The sequence below is a fragment of the Cucurbita pepo genome, chromosome LG07 (assembly GCF_002806865.2).
Source record: "Cucurbita pepo subsp. pepo cultivar mu-cu-16 chromosome LG07, ASM280686v2, whole genome shotgun sequence".
Lineage (NCBI taxonomy): Eukaryota > Viridiplantae > Streptophyta > Magnoliopsida > Cucurbitales > Cucurbitaceae > Cucurbita > Cucurbita pepo.
In genome coordinates this window covers 6,233,745-6,257,512 of record NC_036644.1, presented here as the reverse complement: position 1 = coordinate 6,257,512, position 23,768 = coordinate 6,233,745, and the positions used below count along the sequence as shown (strand labels likewise).

At 36.7% G+C, this 23,768-nt stretch overlaps 1 protein-coding gene and 11 non-coding genes across 13 annotated transcripts; 7 read left to right on the top strand and 5 right to left on the bottom strand.

Moving 5' to 3' along the window:
• Positions 1-57: 57 nt before the first annotated feature.
• On the bottom strand, positions 58-131 carry TRNAV-CAC. Its single transcript has one exon. It is a non-coding gene; the product is annotated as a tRNA-Val (tRNA).
• Positions 132-208: 77 nt separating this feature from the next.
• Positions 209-282, bottom strand: TRNAV-CAC. The gene has a single exon. It is a non-coding gene; the product is annotated as a tRNA-Val (tRNA).
• A 99-nt stretch (positions 283-381) lies between these two features.
• On the bottom strand, positions 382-455 carry TRNAV-AAC. The gene has a single exon. It is a non-coding gene; the product is annotated as a tRNA-Val (tRNA).
• A 136-nt stretch (positions 456-591) lies between these two features.
• Positions 592-665, bottom strand: TRNAV-CAC. Its single transcript has one exon. It is a non-coding gene; the product is annotated as a tRNA-Val (tRNA).
• A 5,596-nt stretch (positions 666-6,261) lies between these two features.
• On the bottom strand, positions 6,262-21,194 carry LOC111799128. Of its 2 annotated transcripts, none has more exons than XM_023682535.1 (12): positions 21,056-21,194; positions 20,151-20,240; positions 18,964-19,092; positions 18,375-18,672; positions 18,092-18,210; positions 17,106-17,238; positions 9,668-9,744; positions 8,395-8,592; positions 7,344-7,533; positions 7,063-7,235; positions 6,860-6,957; positions 6,262-6,744 (listed from the first exon to the last, which is right to left on the bottom strand). In XM_023682535.1, exons 1-12 carry the CDS (start codon positions 21,071-21,073, stop codon positions 6,594-6,596), a joined length of 1,674 nt encoding a protein of 557 aa, XP_023538303.1. In that variant the 5' UTR covers positions 21,074-21,194; the 3' UTR covers positions 6,262-6,593. The 2 variants fall into 2 exon arrangements, with proteins under 2 accessions (XP_023538303.1, XP_023538304.1); XM_023682536.1 differs by having other exon boundaries at positions 6,860-6,951.
• Positions 12,606-12,679, top strand: TRNAV-CAC. Its single transcript has one exon. It is a non-coding gene; the product is annotated as a tRNA-Val (tRNA).
• On the top strand, positions 13,130-13,203 carry TRNAV-CAC. Its single transcript has one exon. It is a non-coding gene; the product is annotated as a tRNA-Val (tRNA).
• TRNAV-CAC lies at positions 13,302-13,375 on the top strand. The gene has a single exon. It is a non-coding gene; the product is annotated as a tRNA-Val (tRNA).
• TRNAV-CAC lies at positions 13,537-13,611 on the top strand. Its single transcript has one exon. It is a non-coding gene; the product is annotated as a tRNA-Val (tRNA).
• TRNAV-CAC lies at positions 13,688-13,761 on the top strand. Its single transcript has one exon. It is a non-coding gene; the product is annotated as a tRNA-Val (tRNA).
• Positions 13,951-14,024, top strand: TRNAV-CAC. The gene has a single exon. It is a non-coding gene; the product is annotated as a tRNA-Val (tRNA).
• TRNAV-CAC lies at positions 14,421-14,494 on the top strand. The gene has a single exon. It is a non-coding gene; the product is annotated as a tRNA-Val (tRNA).
• Positions 21,195-23,768: the final 2,574 nt, after the last annotated feature.

The following is a 23,768-nucleotide window of genomic DNA, read 5'->3' as shown; positions in this document are numbered from 1 at the left end:
CTTATTTAGAAAAGAAGGTGAAAGTCCGAATTAGAAAACCAAACCTCATTTTCTTAATGTCTGAGCCCAGGTTCGAACTGAGGACCTCTAGTGTGTGAGACTAGCGTGATAACCAACTACACCACCCAAACAGGTGAAAACTTGAGGACCTCTAGCGTATGAGAGTAGCGTGATAACCAACTACACCACCCAGACCTCATCTTCTTAATGTCTGAGCCCAGGTTCGAACTGGGGACCTCTAGTGTGTGAGACTAGCGTGATAACCAACTACACCACCCAGACAGGTGAATGTCTGAATTATTGCTTTGAACTCGAATCAACACTCTTATTTAGAAAAGAAGGTGAAAGTCTGAATTAGAAAACCAAACCTCATTTTCTTAATGTCTGAGCCCAGGTTCGAACTGAGGACCTCTAGTGTGTTAGACTAACGTGATAACCAACTACACCACCCAAACAGGTAAAAACTTGGGGACCTCTAGCGTATGAGAGTAGCGTGATAACCAACTACACCACCCAGACAGGTGAAAGTTTGAATTATTGCAGAAAAGAAGGTGAAAGTTCAAATTAGAAAACCAAACCTCATCTTCTTAATGTCTGAGCCCAAGTTCGAACTGGGGACCTCTAGTGTGTGAGACTAGCGTGATAACCAACTACACCACCCAGACAGGTGAATGTCTGAATTATTGCTTTGAACTCGAATCAACACTCTTATTTAGAAAAGAAGGTGAAAGTCTGAATTAGAAAACCAAACCTCATTTTCTTACCCAGACAGGTGAAAGTCTGAATTAGAAAACCAAACCTCATTTTCTTAATGTCGACTAGTGATAACCAACTACACCACCCGGTGAAAGTCTGAATTATTGCTTTGAACTCGAATCAACACTCTTATTTAGAAAAGAAGGTGAAAGTCCGAATTAGAAAACCAAACCTCATTTTCTTAATTGCTTTGAACTCGAATCAACACTCTTATTTCGAACTGAGGATCTCTAGTGTGATAACCAACTCACCACCCAGAGGTAAAAGTCTGAATTAATGTTCTCTAGTGTGATAACCAACTCACCACCCAGACGACGAGGTAAAAGTCTGAATTAATGTTTTGAACTTGGATCAACACTCATATTTAGAAAACTAAACCTAATTTTATTAATGTCTGAGACCAGGTTCAAACTGGGACCTTTAGTGTGTGAGACTAGCGTGATAACCAACTACACCACCTTGAGATTCGAAAATAACGCTTTGAACTCAAATCAACACTCATATTTCCGGAAACTTCTAAAAGTGAAAATGTTGTTAAGAAAAAAATAAAACATAATTTGAAAAATGTTGGGAACTGATAACCAACTACACCACCGTGATAAGATGAGATATAATTATAATTTAAAAACATAATTAATGCTTTGAACTCCAATCATCACTCATATTTCATAAAACTTCTTAAAGTGAGAGTGTTGTGAGAAAAAAGTTAGAACATAATTTTCAAAATATCTAAGCCCAGGTTTAAATCGAGGTCCTCTAGTGTGTAAGACTAGCATGATAACCAAATACACCACCCAGACAAGGTAAGAATTTGAACTAACGCTTCGAACTCGAATCAACACTCATATTTCGGAAAACTTCATAAAGCGAGAGCGTTGTAAGAAACCTCTAATGTGTGAGACTAGCGTAATAACCAACAATACCACCCAAACAAGATAAGAATCTAAATTAATGCTTCGAACTCGAATCAACACTCATATTTCGAAAAACTTCTTAAAGATAGAGGTTGGAAGAAGAAAAAGTAAGAACATAAAACAATAACATAATAAGTCAATTTCATTTTTAATATCAAAAAAATTTCATACTAAAACAATAATATAAATTTCTATTTATAGCCTTGAAAATAAACAGACGATGAAGCATAGTGGTCACTAACTAATTGTAACTTATAATTTAATCATCGAAGACATGATCAAGACACCTTGTTTCATATCATATAATCTTGTTCTTTTCCCTACTCAACTCAATTGCTATTTCGCAGCCACATCGTCTACCATATGAACTTGTGTTGTGCACAATTTAATACTTGGTTAGCACATGTCTCATCTAACCTTCAACTTTTTTTTGCTTACAATCATTGACACTATTCCTTTATGTGAATGGTTCTTTCAAAGGCACCCTACTTGGTATACCTTCTAACCATATGTTGCCCATTTGGAACTCAAGTTCTTGGCAAATGAGCTTGGTTCATGTTTCATTGACGGGTAAGACTCTTCCTCGAGAGTCTAGCTTCAACCCACAAAGTTGTTCTCGAATCTGACTCACAATCATCCTGCCCAATCTGGCACTCATGACACACTTGTGAAGTCTTCATTCAACCATCGACTTTATTTCCTAACTTTCTTGATCGATTTAGACACACAAAGTGTTGCTCTGATACCAACTGTCACCGTCATACTTTTTCAACTGTGTGACATCATGATCTTAATACGCTTAAGACATTTCTTAAGGGAAATATTCTCCTTTGCCTGACTATGTAGCTTTATCGAATCTTAGGCTATATTCTCATCTGTCGACCGAACACAACTAATGTAGAATCTAAGCTTGTTTGGCCAAACACGTCGCCCATGCGTGCATGTTCTATCATCTACGACTCTCGCCGACTTACCTCTAGTCTAGGTCAAGACATGCGGCTCAACTTTACCTCTACTACAGGCCAAAATCCCTCATATGCAACATCGCATCTCGATCATCATCTTGATTTCCTACACCATGACCCATGCATCGTGATGTCATCCCTGGCTTCGACCATCATAGCCTACTCGAACATGTCTATTAAATTGATCCATGTGTCAATCATATCGTCGGGGCATCCGGTGCAACATCCATCCAGGCTTTATCATGGGATGAACCCTACCATGTCCATGCAATGCCATGTACGGAAACTATACTGGACAGTGGGTGTACATACCAACCTCCGACACATGGGTTAGGGTGCAATGTCGGCACATTCGTGTCATCCAACATTGTCCTTGAAAATTTTATTCCAAAGGAAGTCGTTTGAAACCCATCTCACAACGCTCGCCCACATTGTGACACACATATGTGCCCACAAGGCAGCTCACTTAGGCCACAAAGTCTAGGGGCAGTAGAGAGTTAACACCATACCTCCCCCTATAGTACATTTTAGGGCATATTTGATCAGTATATGTGATTTAGAAAGCGGTCATACGTCCCCATGGAGTGTCCGATTGACACCAAATTTGGTGAGGTTTCATCTTTTATATAGACAGACTTAACTTCATAGCCACATGTCAAAACTCATTGAAATCCTGACTTCTGACGTTATGGCCTAGGGTTCTACCCAACCCTCTTCAAACTTGTCTTCGACACTCATGTTGCCATCATTCCCTCCAACCTTCCTTATGCCTCAGCTTAGCTTTAACGTACACTTTTCTTGGTGTGTTGGAGAGACACCGTCTTTCTCGATTGCATCATGACACTTATCTATTTCGGCCCTCACGTGGTCAAATGGGCATCACTTGAGGATTGCCACTTTGTCTGTTCTCATATAGAGAGTCACAACCTACTATGTTCTTAGTGAGGTTGTGACACTTATCACGACTCCAATGCTTAATTTAAATTAGAGATTTGGTGTAGTAAGAATTTTAAAGAGTTTGATAAGACTTTCTATCTATATAGGTTCTTTTCTCTCATGTGCAAATTAGGTCATCAATAAACAAAGTAGGGAACTACAAACTTAGAGCATCCATACTCGTGCATGGCTGAATTTCCTTCATTTTCCTTCATTGTTCAGCCTGTTCTCTTATGCTTTCCTTAGTTTTGTTTTTGAATTCTCTTTCTTTTATCAACTTTGTTCTTTTAGTTAAAAATTACTCATAACAACTATCAAATTGCATGGCTAATGACAAATGAGAACAAAGTATGATCAAGTATAATTAGGGATGTACAGTCAACTGGACAACTTGGACTAACTCAACCCGAATTGTAAGGGTTGGGTTAGGTTGGATTATCATTTCGAGTAGGGTTGGTTTCATTTTTCTAAACCCGAACTAAATCGGTTCGATTTTGGGTTCGTGGGATAAAACGTTCGGGTTGACTCGAGCCAAATAAAAATATATTTATTTGTTGCAACCTTATTATATCACAATTTATATATATATTTATTTTTCTAATAGTTTAAGGCTCTCTGACTTTATAAAAGTGACGTATAAATAAGCATATTTCAATTAAAATATTTTTATAGTACTTTTTATTTTTGTTATATACAATATCTTTAAACTAATCATTTTTATTGTTTATTTAATTTCATGATCTATCCTTATATTTTTCTTACTTTAACCAATTCTCAGAAATGTCGTATTTAGTGGTTTTATGACAATGTTAAATATGTTAATATGTTACAATTTTGGCTTGTTTTATTGTTTTTTTTTTTTTTGGAATAATTATGGATTGATTTGTGTTTGTCTTTTGAACTTTTAATATATTTTATCTAAGGTTCTATCCGAACAATTATAAATTGTGGATAAATAATTTTTTTTTTTTTTTTTGACAACCGGACAACCCAACCCGAAAATAGAGGGTTGGGTTGGGTTGTGAAAATTTTCGGGTTAGGTTGGGTTACCAACCCAACCAACCCGCGTTGAGTCAAAAAAATCACTCAACCCGAACCATGTACACCCCTAAATATAACCAAACAAAGTTCCTATCCAAGCTGAAAAAATGTAAGTGAAGTATGGTTCAATCTCCTCATCTTAATAGTATTCACAAGACTCATTCCTACCATATATGTATCTAATTTGACAAAGGATTATCATCCATTAGACTTCATTTAATCGCCAATATGAACATAACTTAACTAATTTAGACATTACAACTTTAATCTAACTCAACAAATAAAATGCTAACAGGACTCGTTTTCTATAAGCAAATTCAAGAGAAACATTTCCATGCATTCGAACTTTTTTTTATTATGTTCGATACATTTATATGTCCATAACTTGAAGATGAAGAAAACAGCTCCAAAATGAAAAACCAATAGAATTATAGCATCCACAACGGATTTCAGTGAGCCCTGAAAATAAGATGATTCCGAAAAGAATTTAAATGTCCATAACATGAAGATGAAGAAAACAGCTCCAAAATGAAAAACCAATAGAATTATAGCATCCACAACGGATTTCAGTGAGCCCTGAAAATAAGATGATTCCAAAAAGAATTTAAATGTCCATAACATGAAGATGAAGAAAACAGCTCCAAAATGAAAAACCAATAGAATTATAGCATCCACAACGGATTTCAGTGAGCCCTGAAAATAAGATGATTCCAAAAAGAATTTAAATGTCCATAACATGAAGATGAAGAAAACAGCTCCAAAATGAAAAACCAATAGAATTATAGCATCCACAACGGATTTCAGTGAGCCCTGAAAATAAGATGATTCCAAAAAGAATTTTTATCCAAACATTAATTGGTCGTGTATTACCGGACGATATATATATGGGCCCGTGATGCATGGCATACGAAATCAAGATATTGGTATTGGACTTATCGATTCATAACCTTTCAAACACAACCGATATCTATTCGGACTCTCTTTACTTGTAGGAGTACATCTTGGATCTGCCGATTATGTTATAGACGAAGTCCTACTCACGGGGACCTGGTCGAATTAAGTATCATTATCTATGTTCAAAATGATTTAAACATCCATTCAAAAAATTCAAAACATTACAGCTTCTCTAGCTACCCCCTTTGTATGTGTGGAGTCCGAATTTGTTGAGGGTTGTTGGGAGGAGTCTCACGTTAGGAGTTGATCATAGATTTATAATTAAGAAATAGATCTCAAGTGGTATGAGACCTTTTTGGGAAGCCCAATACAAAGGCATGAGAGGTTATGCTCAAAGTGGACAATGTAATACCATTGTGGAGAGTCAAAAGTTGTACTTTGTTCAAGGACTCCAGAGAAAGGAGTCGAGCCTCAATTAAGGGAGGTTGTTCGAGGTCTACATAGGCAGAGAAAGAAGTCGAGCCTCAATTAAGGGAGGTTGTTCGAGATCTACATAGGCAGAGAGTCGTGATTCCTAACCAAATTTCCATAGAAAAGAAGCAATTGAAATGCCTCAATCAAAAATGCATTCCAGTAACACAAGAATTACTTTTATAACAGAACAATTCAGAAGATAAAGAAGTATCGTTAATTTCTTCATACTCGTTCCAAGTTCGAAGTACCATTTGTACAAATAAGAACCCCCTTTNTCGAGCAATTACTTAGAAGTATATTTTGTGCAACAGCCCTTCTAATCTGATAGAAAAGGATCCCATGATCCTGAACCAATCTTACCTGGGATCGCAAATCTCAAGTTTGTCTATGAAAAGCAGATCTAATTATATTTGTGTCTAATCTAAGTCCATGCAGCTTACATCACACATATCCAAGTAAAAGCTCACAACATGATCGGATCAGTCAATCCCACCTTTTGGGGCCTAATTTTGATACAAAAACTCTTATCTACTTACAAGACACTAGCAATCTGCTGTGATAAAATCTCAAAAACTGGCTTACCTGGAACGAGCATGTCTGACCGCTCGTGTTTTTAGCCTCGAGTGTCCTCTTCCATGCATTCGTATAATGCAAGTTCGACCGTCTTCAAACCAGCATGACATGAATTCAGACATGAGGAAACTATCCTCCTTTGAAGATCTTTATAGTTCAATGCTAACTTTATATCCCATTCTGTACTGCTCCTGCAAGGACCAAAACTTTCAAGTTTATTCCATGGAAAAGCGTTGTTTCGAGACGACGTTGCTTTCGGAATTGTATAGTTTATACTCTATTACAGTTTCGAAAATGCTTCATTACCTGTCTTCATTCACATCCTCAAGATTTTCCATCATTCCATCAAAGATTGAGAGGAGATCATTAAGGACTTCCATTTCAATTTCCAAGCTTCCCTGCAGCTACGAAGTTAAGATAAACAAGTAATAATAACTGATAAACAAAATCCTGTACCCTTGACCTACAACGTTACGATTGAGAAATGAACAAAACGAGATAAGAATTACCTTGAGTTTGGTGCGTAATTCAGGGCATCGAGCTTTACGTAAACACTCTAATAACGGTGAGGGCAGACCATAATGGAATATGCTTTGGTTCTTTGACAACCATGTTCCCCTCACCATATGAGTACTCCAGTCTGATGTGATGATATCGTTAGCATCATCACCGAAGTCGATGTCTGCACTCGACAAATAAACAATCGTAATATAAGAAAGTCATACATAGATCACATATTAAAGTAAAGAAAGCATCCTTCAATTGTCCACTAGACAGAACAAGAGAATACCTAATGGAATGACATCATTTACGTTGTCTCCTTCGGGTAAAAATCCATAAAAAGCAACCAGATGAGAAGCAGAGTAATTTCCATAACTAAGATAACATTCTTCTCCTGCACGGCATGGTCTTGATAGGCGGAATTTCAATGAATTTGTATCTGAATCAGCTTTGCTATAGTGTAGTATGTGTGGATGCAACTGGACCAAGGAACCATGTAACAATGAAGCAAAGGAAAATGGAACTCAATTTCTAAATAGTAAAGTAAATACTTACAATCGAAGAAATACGGAATCAGAATGCATCTGAGTTTAATGTTGAAAATTACTTTCTGCCCAAGTCTACCGCTAGCAGATATTGTCTTGTTTGGGCTTTCCCTTTCGGGGTTCCCTCGAGATTTTTAAAACTCGTTTGCTAGGGAGAGGTTTCCACACTCTTATAAAGAGTGTTTCGTTCTCCTCACCAACCAATGTGGGATCTCACAATCCACCTTCCTTTAGGGCCCAGCGTCCTCGCTGACACTCATTCCTTCCTCCAATCAATGTGGGACCCCTACCAAATCCACCCCCTTCGAGGCCCAGCGTCCTTGCTGGCACATTGCCTCGTGTCTACCCCCTTCGGGGAAGAGCCTCCTCGCTGGCACATCGTCTGGTGCCTGGCTCTGATATCATTTATAACAGCCCAAGCCCACCGCTAGTAGATATTGTCCTCTTTGAGTTTTCCCTTTTGGACTTCCTCTCAAGGTTTTTAAAACGCGTCTGATAGGGAGAGGTTTCCACACCCTTATAAAAGGTGTTTCGTTCTCCTCTCCTCTCAACCGACGTGGGATCTCACAGAAACTATGGTCAGCAGCTAAGTCACAAATTTGGAAGCTATTGACCGTCATGTAACTAGAGGAAATCAACTTGACGTAAGAACAGAGGTAACAGCAGATACCAAACAAGGAAGGGATTCCTAGTTCAAGTGAATTACACTACTTTTCGTACAATTTTCTCAAACTAAACTCATCCCCCATCCACGAAGCAGGACTCTGGTAGGGGACTGACACTACAGTAACATACCGAGTGATTGAGAAAACCTGCAATCGGAACCAAGCAGGTTCTAAGACTTCCATCAGAAAACATGATTTTCATGCTATTTGAATACCAAAGTTCACAAGCCCATAAGAACTTCTCCCATGAGTAGTACTCCTCAGGGAAAACGTCAGGATGGTTGTTACATAACGCAGGAAATAACTCATTGTATTGTTCCCGCAAGTGCTGCAAACAAGTCAACGTTACATATAAATATAAGTTTGAAAATCGAATAAAGATATTCAAAATCAAACCATCAAAATGAAATAGAAATCATTGGAAAAATGAGCCAAGTACCTAACCATAAAAAGTGAACCAGAGGAGAAATGGTTTTTGTAACAACCCAGGCCCACCGCCGGTGTTTGGCTCTGATACCATTTGTAACAACTCAGGCCCACCACTAGTAGTTATTGTTCTCTTTAGACTTTCCCTTTCGGGCTTCCCCTCAAGACTTTAAAACACGTTTCTCAAAGTTACACAGTGGAATCGGATGTCCCACATTGGTTGGGGAGGAGAACAAAACAACCTGTATAAGGGTAACCTTCCCCTAGCAGACGCATTTTAAAGGCTTAAGGGGAAGCCGAAAGGGAAAGCCCAAAGAGGACAATACCTACTAGCTGTGGGTCTAGGTTGTTACAGTTTTATCATTTTCACTTTATTTCTATGCCAGGGGAGGAGAACAAAACACCCTTTATGAGGGTGTGGAACCTTCCCGTAGCAAACGCGTTTTAAAGAGAACAAAACACCCTTTATAAGGGTGTGAAACCTTCCCCTAGCAGACGCGTTTTAAAGCAGGGGAAGCTGAAAGAGAAAGCCAAAAGAGGACAATATCTCCCCTAGCGGTGGGCCTGGGTTGGTACAGTTTTATCATTTTCACTTTATTTCTATTAATGTTCAATGCCATAAAAAATAATGAGAAAAATGTAGTGAGATTACCTTTTAACAACATAATTAGAGGAAACAATAATTCATGCTAGCCCCTAGAGGTTGTCTTAATAAATAAATTTTGAATGTATAAGTGAAAGTTAGATGAACACGACTCTCCACAATGGTATGATATTGTCCACTTTGAGCATAAGCTCTCGTGACTTTGCTTTGGGCTTCCCCAAAAGACTCGTACCAATGGAGATAGTATTCTTTGATTATAAACCCATGATCATTCCCTAAATTAGACGATGTGGGACTTTCATCCAACACATGCTAGCCCCTAAAGGTTGTCTTAACAAATAAATATTGACGAACAAGATATGTGAGAACTAACCTCTTTTGCTTGCATTATCTCACCGAAAAGCAGGGTTCCGTCCAAAGTCATCATTGCACCAACTCCAAAACTCAACCCTGAGAACTTGTAAAATATTAGACCAGGAAAATAAAAATTACTTCATGCACGTGTCAGCACATGGTTAGTGTTCAGATTATTCAAACATAACTATTGTCTTGTCATTTTCCCACTTTAGTGCTCAAAAGTCAGATAGTCATAATGATAATATTGATTACAAAGGAAAGGTTACAACATGTGAGATAAAAAGTATGCACCTCAATTACTATGGTCCTAAAGTATGAAGGTATGACTCATGAAATGCCTCGTAGAAGTTCAAGAATTTTCATTTTGAGGCTATACAAAGTCATGTATGTTATATTTGTAAAGTAGACTAGGGAAAATGTAGTAAAAAGAGTATTTGTACTTTCCTTTAGCCAATGACTAAGTTTTTTTACAATTCTATGTAGTTTAGGCTGCATGTGATCGATTTTGCTTGTGGAGTGATTCGAATCTCAAACAAGTGTTCTTGTCTAGAGATATTTGATCAACAAAGTAATCCAAATCTTACTTTCCCTTGTAATAATTCCTTATCACCTTCAACCCATCTGATTATCATACCAACCCAACAGAAAAAACTTCCTCAAATGGTCTCAAATTGTGGGGACGTACCTTAAAAAAGGGAAAACTCCAACACCTCATTGGACCAAGACCAGCAAAGACGGATCCTAGATTTACTACATGGGACGAGGAAGACTCCAGATAATGTCATGGCTTTGAGATTCTAACACGAGACATATGAGATTTTATTCATTGCATTTACTCCAAGGCTAGAGATGCTACTTAGATCTATGAAATTTAAAATCAAGACGAGAGCTATGAAGCAAGAAGTAAAAACTGTCACTGAATATGCCAATGTCTTACCAACATCGTGGCAGGAACTCTGATTATTATCGTTTATTCAAGATGAATTGCACTGCAGATGCTACAATCCTAAGGAGAATATTTCCCTTAAGAAATGTCTTAAGCCTAAGGTCTGATAAAGTTCCCTTAAGAAATGTCTTAAGCCTAAGGTCTGATAAAGCTACATCGTCAGGCAAATGAGAATATTTCTTAAGGAGAATATTTCCCTTGAGAAATGTCTTAAGCGTGTTAAGATCATAATGTCACACAGTTGAAAAGATATGACTGTGACAGTTGGTATCAGAGCCACACTTTGTGTGTCTAAATCGATCAAGACAGTTAGGAAATAAAGTCAATGGTTGAATGAAGACTTCACAAGTGTGTCACGAGTGCCAGATTGGGCAGGATGATTGTGAGTCAGATTCGAGAATAGCTTTGTGGGTTGAAGCTCGACTCCTGAGGAAGAGTCTTACCCATCAATGAAGCATGAACCAAGCTCATTTGCCAAGAGCTTGGGAGTTCCAAATGGGCAACATATGGTTAGAAGGTATACTAAGTAGGGTGCCTTTGAAAGAATCATTCACATAAGAGGAATAGTGTCAATAGTTGTAAACAAAAAAGTCGAAGGTTAGATGAGACATGTGCTAGCCCAGTGCTAAATTGTGCACAACGCAAGTTCATATGGTAGACGACGTGGCTGCAAGATAGCAATTGAGTTGAGTAGGGAAAAGACCAAGAAAATGTGATACAAAACAAGGTGTCTTAATCGATGATTTAGATTTAAGAAACTTTTATTGTATTTTTTAAGTTCTAGAGAATTATCTTTGAATTATAAGTTACAATTAGTTAGTCGTCATCATGGTATTGATGGCCATGAAAGTTACCGCCCGTAGGAAGATTTTTGGGTATTAAAAATGAAGTTGACATATTATGTTTCTTAAGCCGTTAGTTTGTTACTTTGCATTTCAAGTAGTTTTGATCCAACTATCTTATGGAGTCATTTGAATCAAGAGTTTAGAAACGAATTTACTTTACTTTTGATCTTGATTATCAAGATAATCCGTTCCAAAACTTTCCCTTGGGTTGATTCCTTATCGTTCTTGGGGTTCTTGGATAATTTAGATCTAAAGATTTTGTTTTTCAACAAGATTATTAATAAAATTCCAAAAGTTTCATATCATTTTAATCTGGTTGAAAAAAAATCATTACATCTAAGTTATTCGATAACACCAAGAAGTATAAAGAATCATCCCAAGGAAAAGTTTTTGAACAGATTACCTTGATAACCAAGTTCAAGAGTAAAAAAACTTGTTTCTAAACTCGTCTTACAACAATCTCACTTTAAGAAGTCACACAAAGTATGAGTGTGAGTGTTGATTTGAGTTCAAGGCGTTAATTGGTGGTGTAGTTGGTTATCACATTAGTCTCAAACACACTAGAAGCCCCAAGTTTAAACCTATGCTCAGACATATTTTAAATTATATTTTAACACTTTTTACTTACAACATTCTCACTTTAAGAAGTCCTCAAAACATTTTTAAAATTATGTTTTAATTTTTTTCTTAAAACACTCTCACTTTAACAAGTTTTCCGAAATATGAGTGTAATATGAGTGTTGATTCGAGTTCAAAGAAGTAGTTCAAACTTGGGCTCAGACATTTTTAAAATTTATGTTTTTAACTTTTTCCTCTGTTTTTAACTTTTTCCTCAACAACATTCTCACTGTTGATTTGAATTCAAATAGTTATTTTAGAATCTCACATTGTTTGGGTGGTGGTGTAGTTGGTTATTATTTTAGAATCTCACATTGTTTGGGTGGTGTAGTTGTCACATTGTTTGGGTGGTGGTGTAGTTGGTTATTATTTTAGAATCTCACATCGTTTGGGTGGTGTAGTTGGTTATCACACTAGTCTCACAGACAAGAGGTCTCCAATTCGAACTTGGGTTCAGACATTATTAAAATTATGTTTTTACTTTTTCCTTAACAACATTTTCACTGTTGATTCGACTTCAAATCGTTATTTTGAAATCTCATCTTGTCTGGGTGGTGTAGTTGGTTATCACGCTAGTCTCACACACTAGAGGTTCCCAGTTCGAACCTGGGCTCAGACATTATTAAAATTATGTTTTTACTTTTTCCATAACACCATTTTCACATCGTTATTTTGGAATCTCACCTTGTCTAGTAGTTGGTAATTATGTTTTTACTTTTTCCATAACACCATTTTCACATCGTTATTTTGGAATCTCACCTTGTCTGGTAGTTGGTTTTTAATATTAAAATTATGTTTTTACTTTTTCCTTAACACCATTTTCACTGTTGATTCGAGTTCACATCGTTATTTTGGAATCTCACCTTGTCTGGTAGTTGGTTATCACGCTAGTCTCATACACTAGAGGTAACCTTGTCTGGATGGTGTAGTTGGTTATCACACTAGGCTCAGACATTATTAAAATTATGTTTTTACTTTTTCCTTAACACCATTTTCACATCGTTATTTTGGAATCTCACCTTGTCTGGTAGTTGGTTATCACGCTAGTCTCACACACTAGAGGTCCCCAGTTTGAATGGTGTAGTTGGTTATCACGCTAGTCTCACACACTAGAGGTCCCCAGTTCGAACCTGGGCTCAGACATTATCAGAATTATGTTTTTACTTTTTCCTTAACAACATGTTGATTCGAGTTCAAATTGTTATTTTGGAATTCAAATTGTTGTTTTGGAATCTCACTTTGTCTCGGTGGTGTAGTTGGTTATCACGCCAGTCTCACACACTAGAGGTCCCCAGTTCGAACCTAGGCTCAGACATTCTTCTTCCTTAACACCATTTTCACTGTTGATTCGAGTTCCCATCGTTATTTTGGAATCTCATCTTGTCTAGGTGGTGTAGTTCGTTATCACGCTAGTCTCACACATTAGAGATCCCCAGTTCGAACCTCATAATTCTTTGGAATTTGGAATCTCACCTTGTCTGGGTGGTGTAGTTGGTTATCATGCTAGTCTCACACACTAGAAGTCCCCAGTTCGAACCTGGGCCTCAGACATTACGTTTTTACTTTTTCCTTAACACCATTTTCACTGTTGATTCGAGTTCACATCATTATTTTGGAATCTTACCTTGTCTGGGTGGTGTAGTTGGTTATCACGCTAGTCTCACACACTAGAGGTCCCCAGTTCGAACCTGGGCTCAGACATTATCAGAATTATGTTTTTACTTTTTCCTTAACAACATTATGTTTGTACTTCTTCCGTTTGTACTTCTTCCTTAACACCATCTTTTTCCTTAACAACATTATGTTTGTACTTCTTCCGTTTGTACTTCTTCCTTAACACCATTTTCACTGTTGTTTCGAGTTCACATCGTTATTTTGGAATCTCACCTTGTCTGGGTGGTGTAGTTGGTTATCACGCTAGTCTCACACACTAGAGGTCCCCAGTTCGAATCTGGGCTCAGACATTATTAAATATTATGTTTTTACTTTTTCCTTTAACAACATTTACTTTTTGCTTAACAACATTTTCACTGTTTATGTTTTTTACTGTTGATTCGAGTTCAAATCGTTATTTTGGAATCTCATCTTGTCTGGATGGTGTAGTTGGTTATCACGCTAGTTTTACTTTTTCCTTAACAACATTTTCATTTTGGAATCTCATGTCTGGGTAGTGTAGTTGGTTATCACGCTAGTCTCACACACTAGAGATCCCCATATGTTTTTACATGTTCACGGTTGATTTTGAGTTCAAATCGTTATTTTGGAATCTCACCTTATCAGAATTATGTTTTTACTTTTTCCTTAACAACATTTTCACTGTTGATTCGAGTTCAAATCGTTATATTTTGAAATCTCACCTTGTCTAGGTGGTGTGGTTGGTTATCACGCTAGTCTCACACACTAGAGGTCCCCAGTTCGAACTTGGTCTCAGACATTATTAAAATTATATTTTTACTTTTTCCTTAACACCATTTTCACTGTTGATTCGAGTTCACATCGTTATTTTGGAATCTCACCTTGTCTGGGTGGTGTAGTTGGTTATCACGCTAGTCTCACACACTACAGTTCGAACTTGGGCTCAGACATTATCAGAATTATGTTTTTACTTTTTCCTTAACAACATTTTCACTTTTGATTCGTTATTTTGGAATCTCATCTTGTCTGGGTGGTGTAGTTGGTTATCACGCTAGTCTCGCACACTAGAGGTTCGAACTCAGACATTATTAAAATTATGTTTTTACTTTTTCCTTAACACCATTTTCACTGTTGATTCGAGTTCACATCGTTATTTTTAGAGGTCCCCAGTGTGCCTGGGTGGTATAGTTGGTTATCACGCTAGTCTCACACATTAAAGGTCCTCAGTTCGAACCTGTGCTCAGACATTATTAAAATTATGTTTTTACTTTTTCCTTAACAGCATTTTCACTATTGATTCGATTTTTTCTTATAACACTCGCACTTGAAGAAGTTTTCAGATATGAGTGTTCATTCGAGTTTGAAGCATTACCCTAGAAGAAACAATTTCCATTATTAGAGCAGGTGAAGCCTTATGCTTGATAAACAACCCAATATAGATGCAACAGCTTTTGCTACAGAGAAAGATACATACAAAAGCGACAACCAATGGAAGAGTAATATAGATAATTTATGGTGTACCCACGGTAAGAAACCGCGACACACGGTGGAGAGTTGTTGGAAGTTGAATTGAAAACCTCCCAACCATGAATGGAGAAATCGAGGAGGCTCACAAAACCGTGGTTGGATAAACAAGGGAGACATGTCGAAGGAACGAGCGTGGATTCAATAATGAAGAGGTTGAGAGGTTGAGGGTATTATTGGACTCCCTCCACAAAACATCAAGTTCAAATGACTCGACAATCTTAGGTAAATCTTCATTCACCTTTTGTATAAATTCTTCAGAGATGAACAAGGATAATTCTTCGATTAGACTCCAATGCAACGGATCACATGACTCCATATTCACAATATTTTAAAACATATAAACCATGCCCGTGTAATCAAATACTTATAATAGCAAATGGAACCAGTGCCACCATTGCAGAAGCCAGTGATATAATCATCTCTTGCCCTTACACTAAAAAATGTCCTATACGTCCCAAAACTATCTAATAGTCTAATCTTCATAAAAAAGCTTACCCATGACGGCCACTATAGAGTTATATTTTATTCTCATCATGTTTTGTTTTTCAGGATCAAGTCTCGAGATAGACGATTGGATTTGTTAAGGAATTGAATGGTCTAGAACCATGATCATATTGCTGTAAGCCACCATTTCGATTCTGCTTCCTGGGATGCTCTTTTTCAGGCATTTGGAAGGACCACCCCATTGCACAGGAATGTTGTGATTAACAAACACACTATTATGGTAGCTTCACCCCTACAAAAAGCAATCAAAATCTCTATGGTTGAACTTGATCACAGTCTTCCTTTGAACCACTTGGCTTGAGAGGAGTATGGAAGGAAAGTAGTGAAACTACACTTATTTGATCTTAGTTTGCACACAGAAGCCACTTGGTGGAAGCAAAGAATTTTTGTTCTTTGTAATCACTCGCTAAGTGATACTTGTGCTCCAACTGAAAGGGCTTTTCCCTACCCCACTAATGTTTTGTAAACTTCATTACATAATTGAAATTCCATTTCCCTCTCAAAGGAAAAAGAAAGCACAGTTATTTCCTTACTCGTACATAAAGAGAAAAAATAATGTACGCATGGCAAGAGACATAAAAAGATTATCGGTGCTAACGGCTAACTGAAGATTCTACAAGCATGCAACAAAAAGAAAAATAAACCATTTGATAAATGTGATTATGATGAAAGTCTCACATCGGCTAATTTAGGGAATGATAATGAGTTTATAATCAAGGAATACTATCTCTATTGGCATGAGGCCTTTTGCGAAAGCCCAAAGAAAAGCCATGAAAGCTTATGCTCAAAGTGGACAATATCCTACCATTGTGGAGAGTCGTGTTTGTCTAACATGGTATCAGAGCCATGCCCTAAACTTCGTCATGCCAATAGAATCCTCAAATGTCGAACAAAGGACTCCTCGAAGGCATAGTAAAAAATGACTAAGACTCCAAAAGANTTAGAGGTCCCCAGTGTGCCTGGGTGGTATAGTTGGTTATCACGCTAGTCTCACACATTAAAGGTCCTCAGTTCGAACCTGTGCTCAGACATTATTAAAATTATGTTTTTACTTTTTCCTTAACAGCATTTTCACTATTGATTCGATTTTTTCTTATAACACTCGCACNTAGTTCGAGGGGAAGTGTTGGATGATAAAAGTCCCATATCGGCTAATTTAGGGAATGATCATGAGTTTATAATCAAGGAATACTATCCCCATTGGCATGAGGCCTTTTGGGGAAGCCCAAAGCAAAGCCATGAGAGCTTATGCTCAAAGTGGACAATATCATACCATTGTGGAGAGTCGTGTTCGTCTAACACTTTCAAGTTCTCGTTCTAAACATAATGATAGCCCCAAAAGTCAGTCAGAACGATCTAATAAAGGTAAGGGTAAATACCAGTATTAAACGCTTCTGGGAGAGTATCAAAGTAGACCTTGAATTTGGAATCGGCAATGTGCTTCTCCTTCATGCTCCATATCAATAGCATTGTCTCAGACGACATGCCTTCGATCTTTGATAATATGGAATACTGAAATTTACGAATAAAGTCATGATGGCTCTACTTTCTATTTGTAATCATTCCTTACAAACTTCTCTCTCCACATTAATGCTACAAATTAAATATTAATAATAATATAAATAAATAAATAAATCATTCTATTGAAATCTGTACCATGGGCATTCACTTCAAATAGCACTTCTAACTACCACAGTCGGATTGCTCACTGTGATTACATATCCAAAAGACCAGTTAAAGACAAGTGGGGTATGCAATGATGTCTCCAAATGAAAATGTCTGTCTGGAACTATACCTTATCTAGGTCATAGCACAAGCACTAATCTCACCGGTCTCTCCAAAGGAATTAACTAGCACTTACATCAACAAAAAGTAACCAACTTGAATACAATTGTGCATGCTCGTTATAAGAATGGAATTTACTGTGATGCGAGGAAACACTGATCCTAATTGCAACAGATACCCAGATAGAAAAGTATTTTACACAGAACTGGCGCACCTTGAACCATACCACTAAACTTATTGTAATCAATTGTTAAAGCATGCATGCTTAGAGGGAACAATGTAACGTCAATGCATCCCACGGCTGGTGGGGAGAAAAATAATCTTCTTAGCATCATTGTATGATAAAAAATTCTTGAAAATATAAAATCGCTAGAAATTCAACCAACTTTAACTCTAGACATAAGCACTCAATTATCAATGTGCAACAGAGCATTGTTAAAGATGAGACGGGGAATTGAACAACAGTATCAGTATGAAGGCCAAGATTGTAATTCTTTTAATATCATTTTCTGTCAGGAAAGTTCTAGAAGATTGAAGTTCTAAGATGGCAACTACAACAGATTCTTAGCGATGAATTTACCATGGTGGTCTTCTGCACAAGTTCCTCAGAAATAACAATATCCAGAGGGATCTCCAATACGGTGTCACCAACGTTTAGATCTTCTTTGGCTATGGCTCCTCTACCAGCACCTTCAACATCTATATGAAGAATAAAGCATACAAATTACAATTGCTTGGTATTGAAAAACTTACGGTGCACCTCCAATATTTCAGGCTTTCCATTATGCTATTATTCAAAATCAAGCATCAATAGATGTAGATAACAAGAATATTGCCAAGAAACTAAGATGGAAAAAACTTACAAGCTATCTTCAAGCTTGTCCTGACGCCATTGCTCTCACCCCACTGTAACAAAGAATTCTCTTTCACACAGCTGTCTCCCAAAGTTTTAGCATCCATACTGTATACATCTCCATACTTATGGATCATACGAATAGCTGCTTTCCGTAGCTCTTGCAGGACATTAAGCTGGACAGGCTTACAACTAGAGAGACAGATGTCAACAAGAGAAATTATTGTATTGAGGGCCTCCATTTCATTCCTGGGGCTGTAGGAATCTGCTGGTGTACATGCGTCATCTTCTCCAAAATACATTTCAGGCTGCAGCTCAATCATTAAAGTAGATATCAATATCTATTACTTATGTTAAATGGATTTCAGACTAAAATACAAATTAATGCTATTTGTTTCCCGTCTTATTTCCCCAACATAAAGAAAAAAAACTAGAATGCAAATGAATCTCAGTTAAGCACACCCAAGTACCAAAATTACTTGGCATTCCTTCCAATTTATTACGAGATATACAACATTCCTGCGTAGCGGTGTAGCAGTAACTTAAATATCTCCAGAAACGACAGGAAAACATTGACCTAAAGAAATTCTTCAGGTTACCTCATTTAAGTGAATAATTCTTGCAATTTGTACCAACTCTTTCAGAACAGTATCTACTTCCTCAGGACACAGAGAGCACTTCAAGTAAATGCAATTCTCAGACTTGAAACCCTGTTTTTCTAATAATTTCTACAGAAAAAAGAAATGTACAAAATGATAAGAGATAGTAAATTGACAGTAAGTTAGAATATTATAAGCTGTCCACCAAACTAAATGACGTCCAAAAGATCAAAATGCATAGATTCTCAAGGAAATATATATAAATGAGATAAATGGAGTCCTAGTTTGATTGCATGGATTAAGCTTCCTAAGTTGATTGTTAATTGTACTTTTGTCAGGAGGGATAAATGACAATGGAAACTCTCTCTTAATCAACAAGTCTAAAACCATGCGGGACATTTCCTTGCACTTCCTTTATGTGGGAACACTTCCCAAATGGGTTTGGCATCTCCGAGCCTTATAACCCAAGTTGTGAGGTTTAGAAAGGATACTAGAACAATAATTTAGGGAAAAGGTTTCTTTTGCCTATCAAAGTTATGTAATTACTTGGGAAATGTAGATCAAAAGGATTACATGTAAATGGTTAAAAGACAAAGATAATGAAAATGATTCACCACTTGAATGTTAGCATGGGGCTTAGTTAGTACAGTTTGGGAGCATGCCAATTTTGATCATTAAAACTGGGAAGGATAGTATTGCAACAAATATGAACTCCTATTCATTTGGATTCCCTTTATTCTTAACATGGTTTAATGTACGGGTTTATCCAGTGGGGTTGGATTCCTTGTCCAACTTTTTTCCTACACTTCCTGCTTACGGAAGTCCTTGTTTCTTGCTAAAAAATAATTGTATTGCAGCTAGCAAGGGAATTTGGTCAAAATCGCCTGTTTTATGTAACTGCCGGTTCGTTATTATAACTTAATCTGTGAGCATAAATCATAATCAACTTCATTATTCAATTGAATGTAGCATTCTTATCAGTACTGACTATCACTCAAAAAGTTAGAATGCCGACTAATGGAGAAAAAAGATAAGCCAAAATTATCTATCAATAAAGGTAGTAAATTCCAAATTATGCGATCCTTGCTATTCAAATTTTTCTGAAAATTTAATAGAGACTCTCACTCTCTACACTTTCCTGATCAAGAGAGCAGCGTAGAAGCAAAATGTGGGTATCCATATTTCACCTTCTTTTTGCTGAAAAGATGGTCATTTTGGTTCAATGCAAGACATATTGAGCAATCGTTGACATCTCTTACTTCATCAGATGCAGAAGGCTGCAACAAAATTAAATGCAACAAACAGTTAAGAACCAATTGTCTACTTCCTTTAATATACTACACCGCATGAGGGGTGGGAGGATACGAATATTTGAGAGAAAGTAGAAATACTTTAGTTGCTACGCTAAGCTCATATTGAACTAAACATCTTATCAAATTATAGACATATTAGAATAGAGTTACATGAATAAGGAACAGTAGGGAGCAATCAAATCTCAAACAGTTTCTCAATGCGGTGTTTATCATATTGAATAGATTTTCTTCTTTATTTTTTCTTTTAATTTTTAAAATTTTCAAATCTCTCAGTTGACAATATTTTCACAGGATCCATGGTATAGCAATTTAAACCAAGGTTTTTCCCCTCTGATTCAATGGTAAACATTAAAGAAACAACTAAAAAATGCCGCGATTAACAAAGAGAACAAGAAGATGAAAATAAACCTTGTTCCTTTTCACGAACAAAGTAACAAACGAAATCAGAAAAGAAGAAACAGTGAAGAACAAAACTAACATGACGAACTGAAATAAAAATCGTACTAGGAAAACAAGATAATCCATCAAACCAAAGAGAATACACATTTCCTAAAACTCCAAGACCCGAAAACCAACATTCCGGCATAAATCATACTAGCAAAGCTCAACAAAACAAAGAAAAACAGTAACAGGAGAAATCGCACTAGAATCCAAACAAATAAGAACTGCAGGGAACAAAAATTCAAGCAATAAGTTCAGAAACACTAACTCCTTCACAATCCAACAGCAATGAAAGCGCAAAACAAAGGACGCGAATATCAATGATAAAGTTTGTTTACCAGATTGTCAATCTCCATTGCAACACAGAAGTTGAAGTAGCAAGTGAGCGAGGGAGTAGGAATTGAGCGGCAGAATTTGTAGAACGGGTTTATTTAAAGCTCGGCGCATTTTTCTCCTTTTCTCTTCCTTTTCAAGTCCATTTTTTAGGTAAAGGTAACCGAACCACGACTCTCTCCATTTTGAGTGTAAGCTCTAGTAACTTTGTTTTGAGCTTCTCCGAGAGACCTCATGTCAACAGAGATGTATTTCTTACCTATAAACCTATTATTATTTCCTAAATTAGCTAATGATCCTTCCGAGAGTTTATGCGAATTATTAACTCATTTAATTGTTGTGCAGATAACTCTTATGCTCGTTAATTTCCTCTCTCGGTATCCCTATTGAATCACTAAAGCTATTAGCTTCGGTCAATACAAGCATGAGCTCAACTTACGAAGAAAAGACTAACTAAAATGTGAAAACAAAATGGGGTTCAGCTTCTTGGAGAAATAACTCTCGTCATATCACTAGAAAAATGTGAACTTCAAAGTGTCCATGAGCAACTTAAGTATGGCTCGAAACTTTGAGGCATTTCAGATGCCTAGGTAGCCGTTGATGCTAGACTCAAAACTTTCTAAAGCTCAAAGTAAAGATTGTGGCTGCCTATCGGTTAAGAATGAGATGAGAGCCTACAGGTAGGTTGCTTACTGGGTATATTTATATATAGTCACCATTTTTCCTTTCTTTTCAAGTGTTCGCAGACTACCGGTCGAGGTGGAGGAGCGTTCGAGAGCTGTGCGATCACAGAGGAGGTCGTTCCGTAGCGTCAGTCTATCTTGCATTTGAGTCTTTTATATTCCGGTTTGTAATTGTATCCCAAACTCATTTCCTCCTTCGTACTAAATTTGAACAACACCTTTCTATATTTGAATTTTATTTTGTATTTATTTTATTTTTATTTGCCTTCCCTTTCATCTTTCTAGTCTTAATGTCGGTTTCAAAGCCTCGAAATCGAGATCGTGACAAGAACCATTGACCTCATCCTCTTACTAGCCCAAAATAGACTTGGTTTATGATCGAAACATAAATAAATTGTTTATTATTGTGTCACGGTATAAGATGTAATTATATGAGTAAAATAGACTTTTGATCCAGCTAATTACAGACCATGCATGAAGGATGAATTTATCGGTAAAAAAAACTCTAGAGTCTACTCTAAACTCCGATCTAACAGGTTCTATAGCCAACCAGCTCACTCGTGCAATCATCGTCAGCTGATATTCAAGTCTCACATGCAAGAACGGGAACGTAGCTTGGGTAAGTAGCTAACTTGTTATCAATAAGTTATATTAATTATCTTTTCAGTATACTTGCGTTTTATAATTAACCTTTCTTTCGAAGGTCTTTGGCCTGGATCGGGTTCTCGGTCCGGCCGTTCTTTCATTTTATAAGCTCAAATTGCCTATTTTGATTTCAGTCTAAGCTCTTTGTTTAGTTCGCTTCTCGAATAGTTAGCAATGATGGCGTTCTTTCGTGGGCGTAGGTTTCTCAGTTCTCAACGTAACTTTCGGTAACTAGGCTTCACTAAAGGTCTTAAGGTATTTTAACTATCATTTACCTATTAACTCTCTTTATGCTTACTTTAAATTTTGAACTGTAAGTAAGACTCATTCCTGCTCAAATACGACTCGTCTACGAAACTCTCTGTAGCCTGAAACAGCACAATCTGATGGTCAAGAAGAGTCGTTCTTAACTTAGCACACAATATGTCGGTCAAGTTTTCGGGGGATTTGGTAGACTAATTAGGCGACATGTCTTGTGACTACTTCTTTGATTTCAGACTCGCACGTAAGACTAACTCTCAACTAAATACAGTCCATCTACTAACCTATCTGGCGTCTTAAAGTAGCACACAACTCAACGGCTAGAAATTGTCTCTAACTTAGCACACAATGCATCGGTCAGGTTTCCACGAGATTTAGTAGACTGAATATACTTGTATACATGACATATCATAATAAGCTCATAAGCATAAATTGAAGACAAGCACCGTACATACTAATGTACCAAGAAATGTTGGGTTCTTACATTAGTAGCTCATAATAACACTACAAGTAGTCGATATAAATTGATTGCTTAAATAAGTATTTTGTCTTTAAAAATGATTTATGTATACTTTTATTGAATTTTCATATTAAATTATATATTAAAAGCATTAAATAGTTTTTAAAATTAATTAATTCAATTAAAATACATTATAAATGCAATATTTTATACTTAAAAAAAATAGGGCAAAATGCACTTTTGGTCGGTCGACTAAGGATTAGTTGTCAATTCTTCTTACCAGGTTATATGCTATCAAAACCGGTGTTATTGCCAACTCACTTTTAGCTTATAACGCTGCTTTCTTTAAGATTGTTTTCAACGTATTTTCTTGCTCACGTTTTCTAAAATATTTATCTCAAACGTGACCCGAATATATGCTGACATTGTTCACAAAGTTTGAATTTCTCACAACAGACTTGTTTCGTTATATTAGAACAACTGTTGCACAATTGTTGTCCCGCTGCGGTAAGAATGTATTTTTGGTTGGTCATGAAGATCGACACCTTTTTTGTTTTCTAAAACGGATTATTTATATAATAAAATAAAATGTAATTTATATTCAATTAATTTCAATTTTATTAGTATTTTGTTTTAAAAATATAACTTAAAAAAAAAAAAAAAAAATAT

What these genes read in the sequence shown, in the direction of transcription:
- LOC111799128 (XM_023682535.1), bottom strand. An exon ending in GAATTATTCACTTAAATGAG is followed by an intron (nt 18,673 to 18,963) that starts GTAACCTGAAGA and finishes ATTGAGCTGCAG; the next exon opens with CCTGAAATGTATTTTGGAGA. An exon ending in TTGTGCAGAAGACCACCATG is followed by an intron (nt 17,239 to 18,091) that starts GTAAATTCATCG and finishes CGTAAATTTCAG; the next exon opens with TATTCCATATTATCAAAGAT.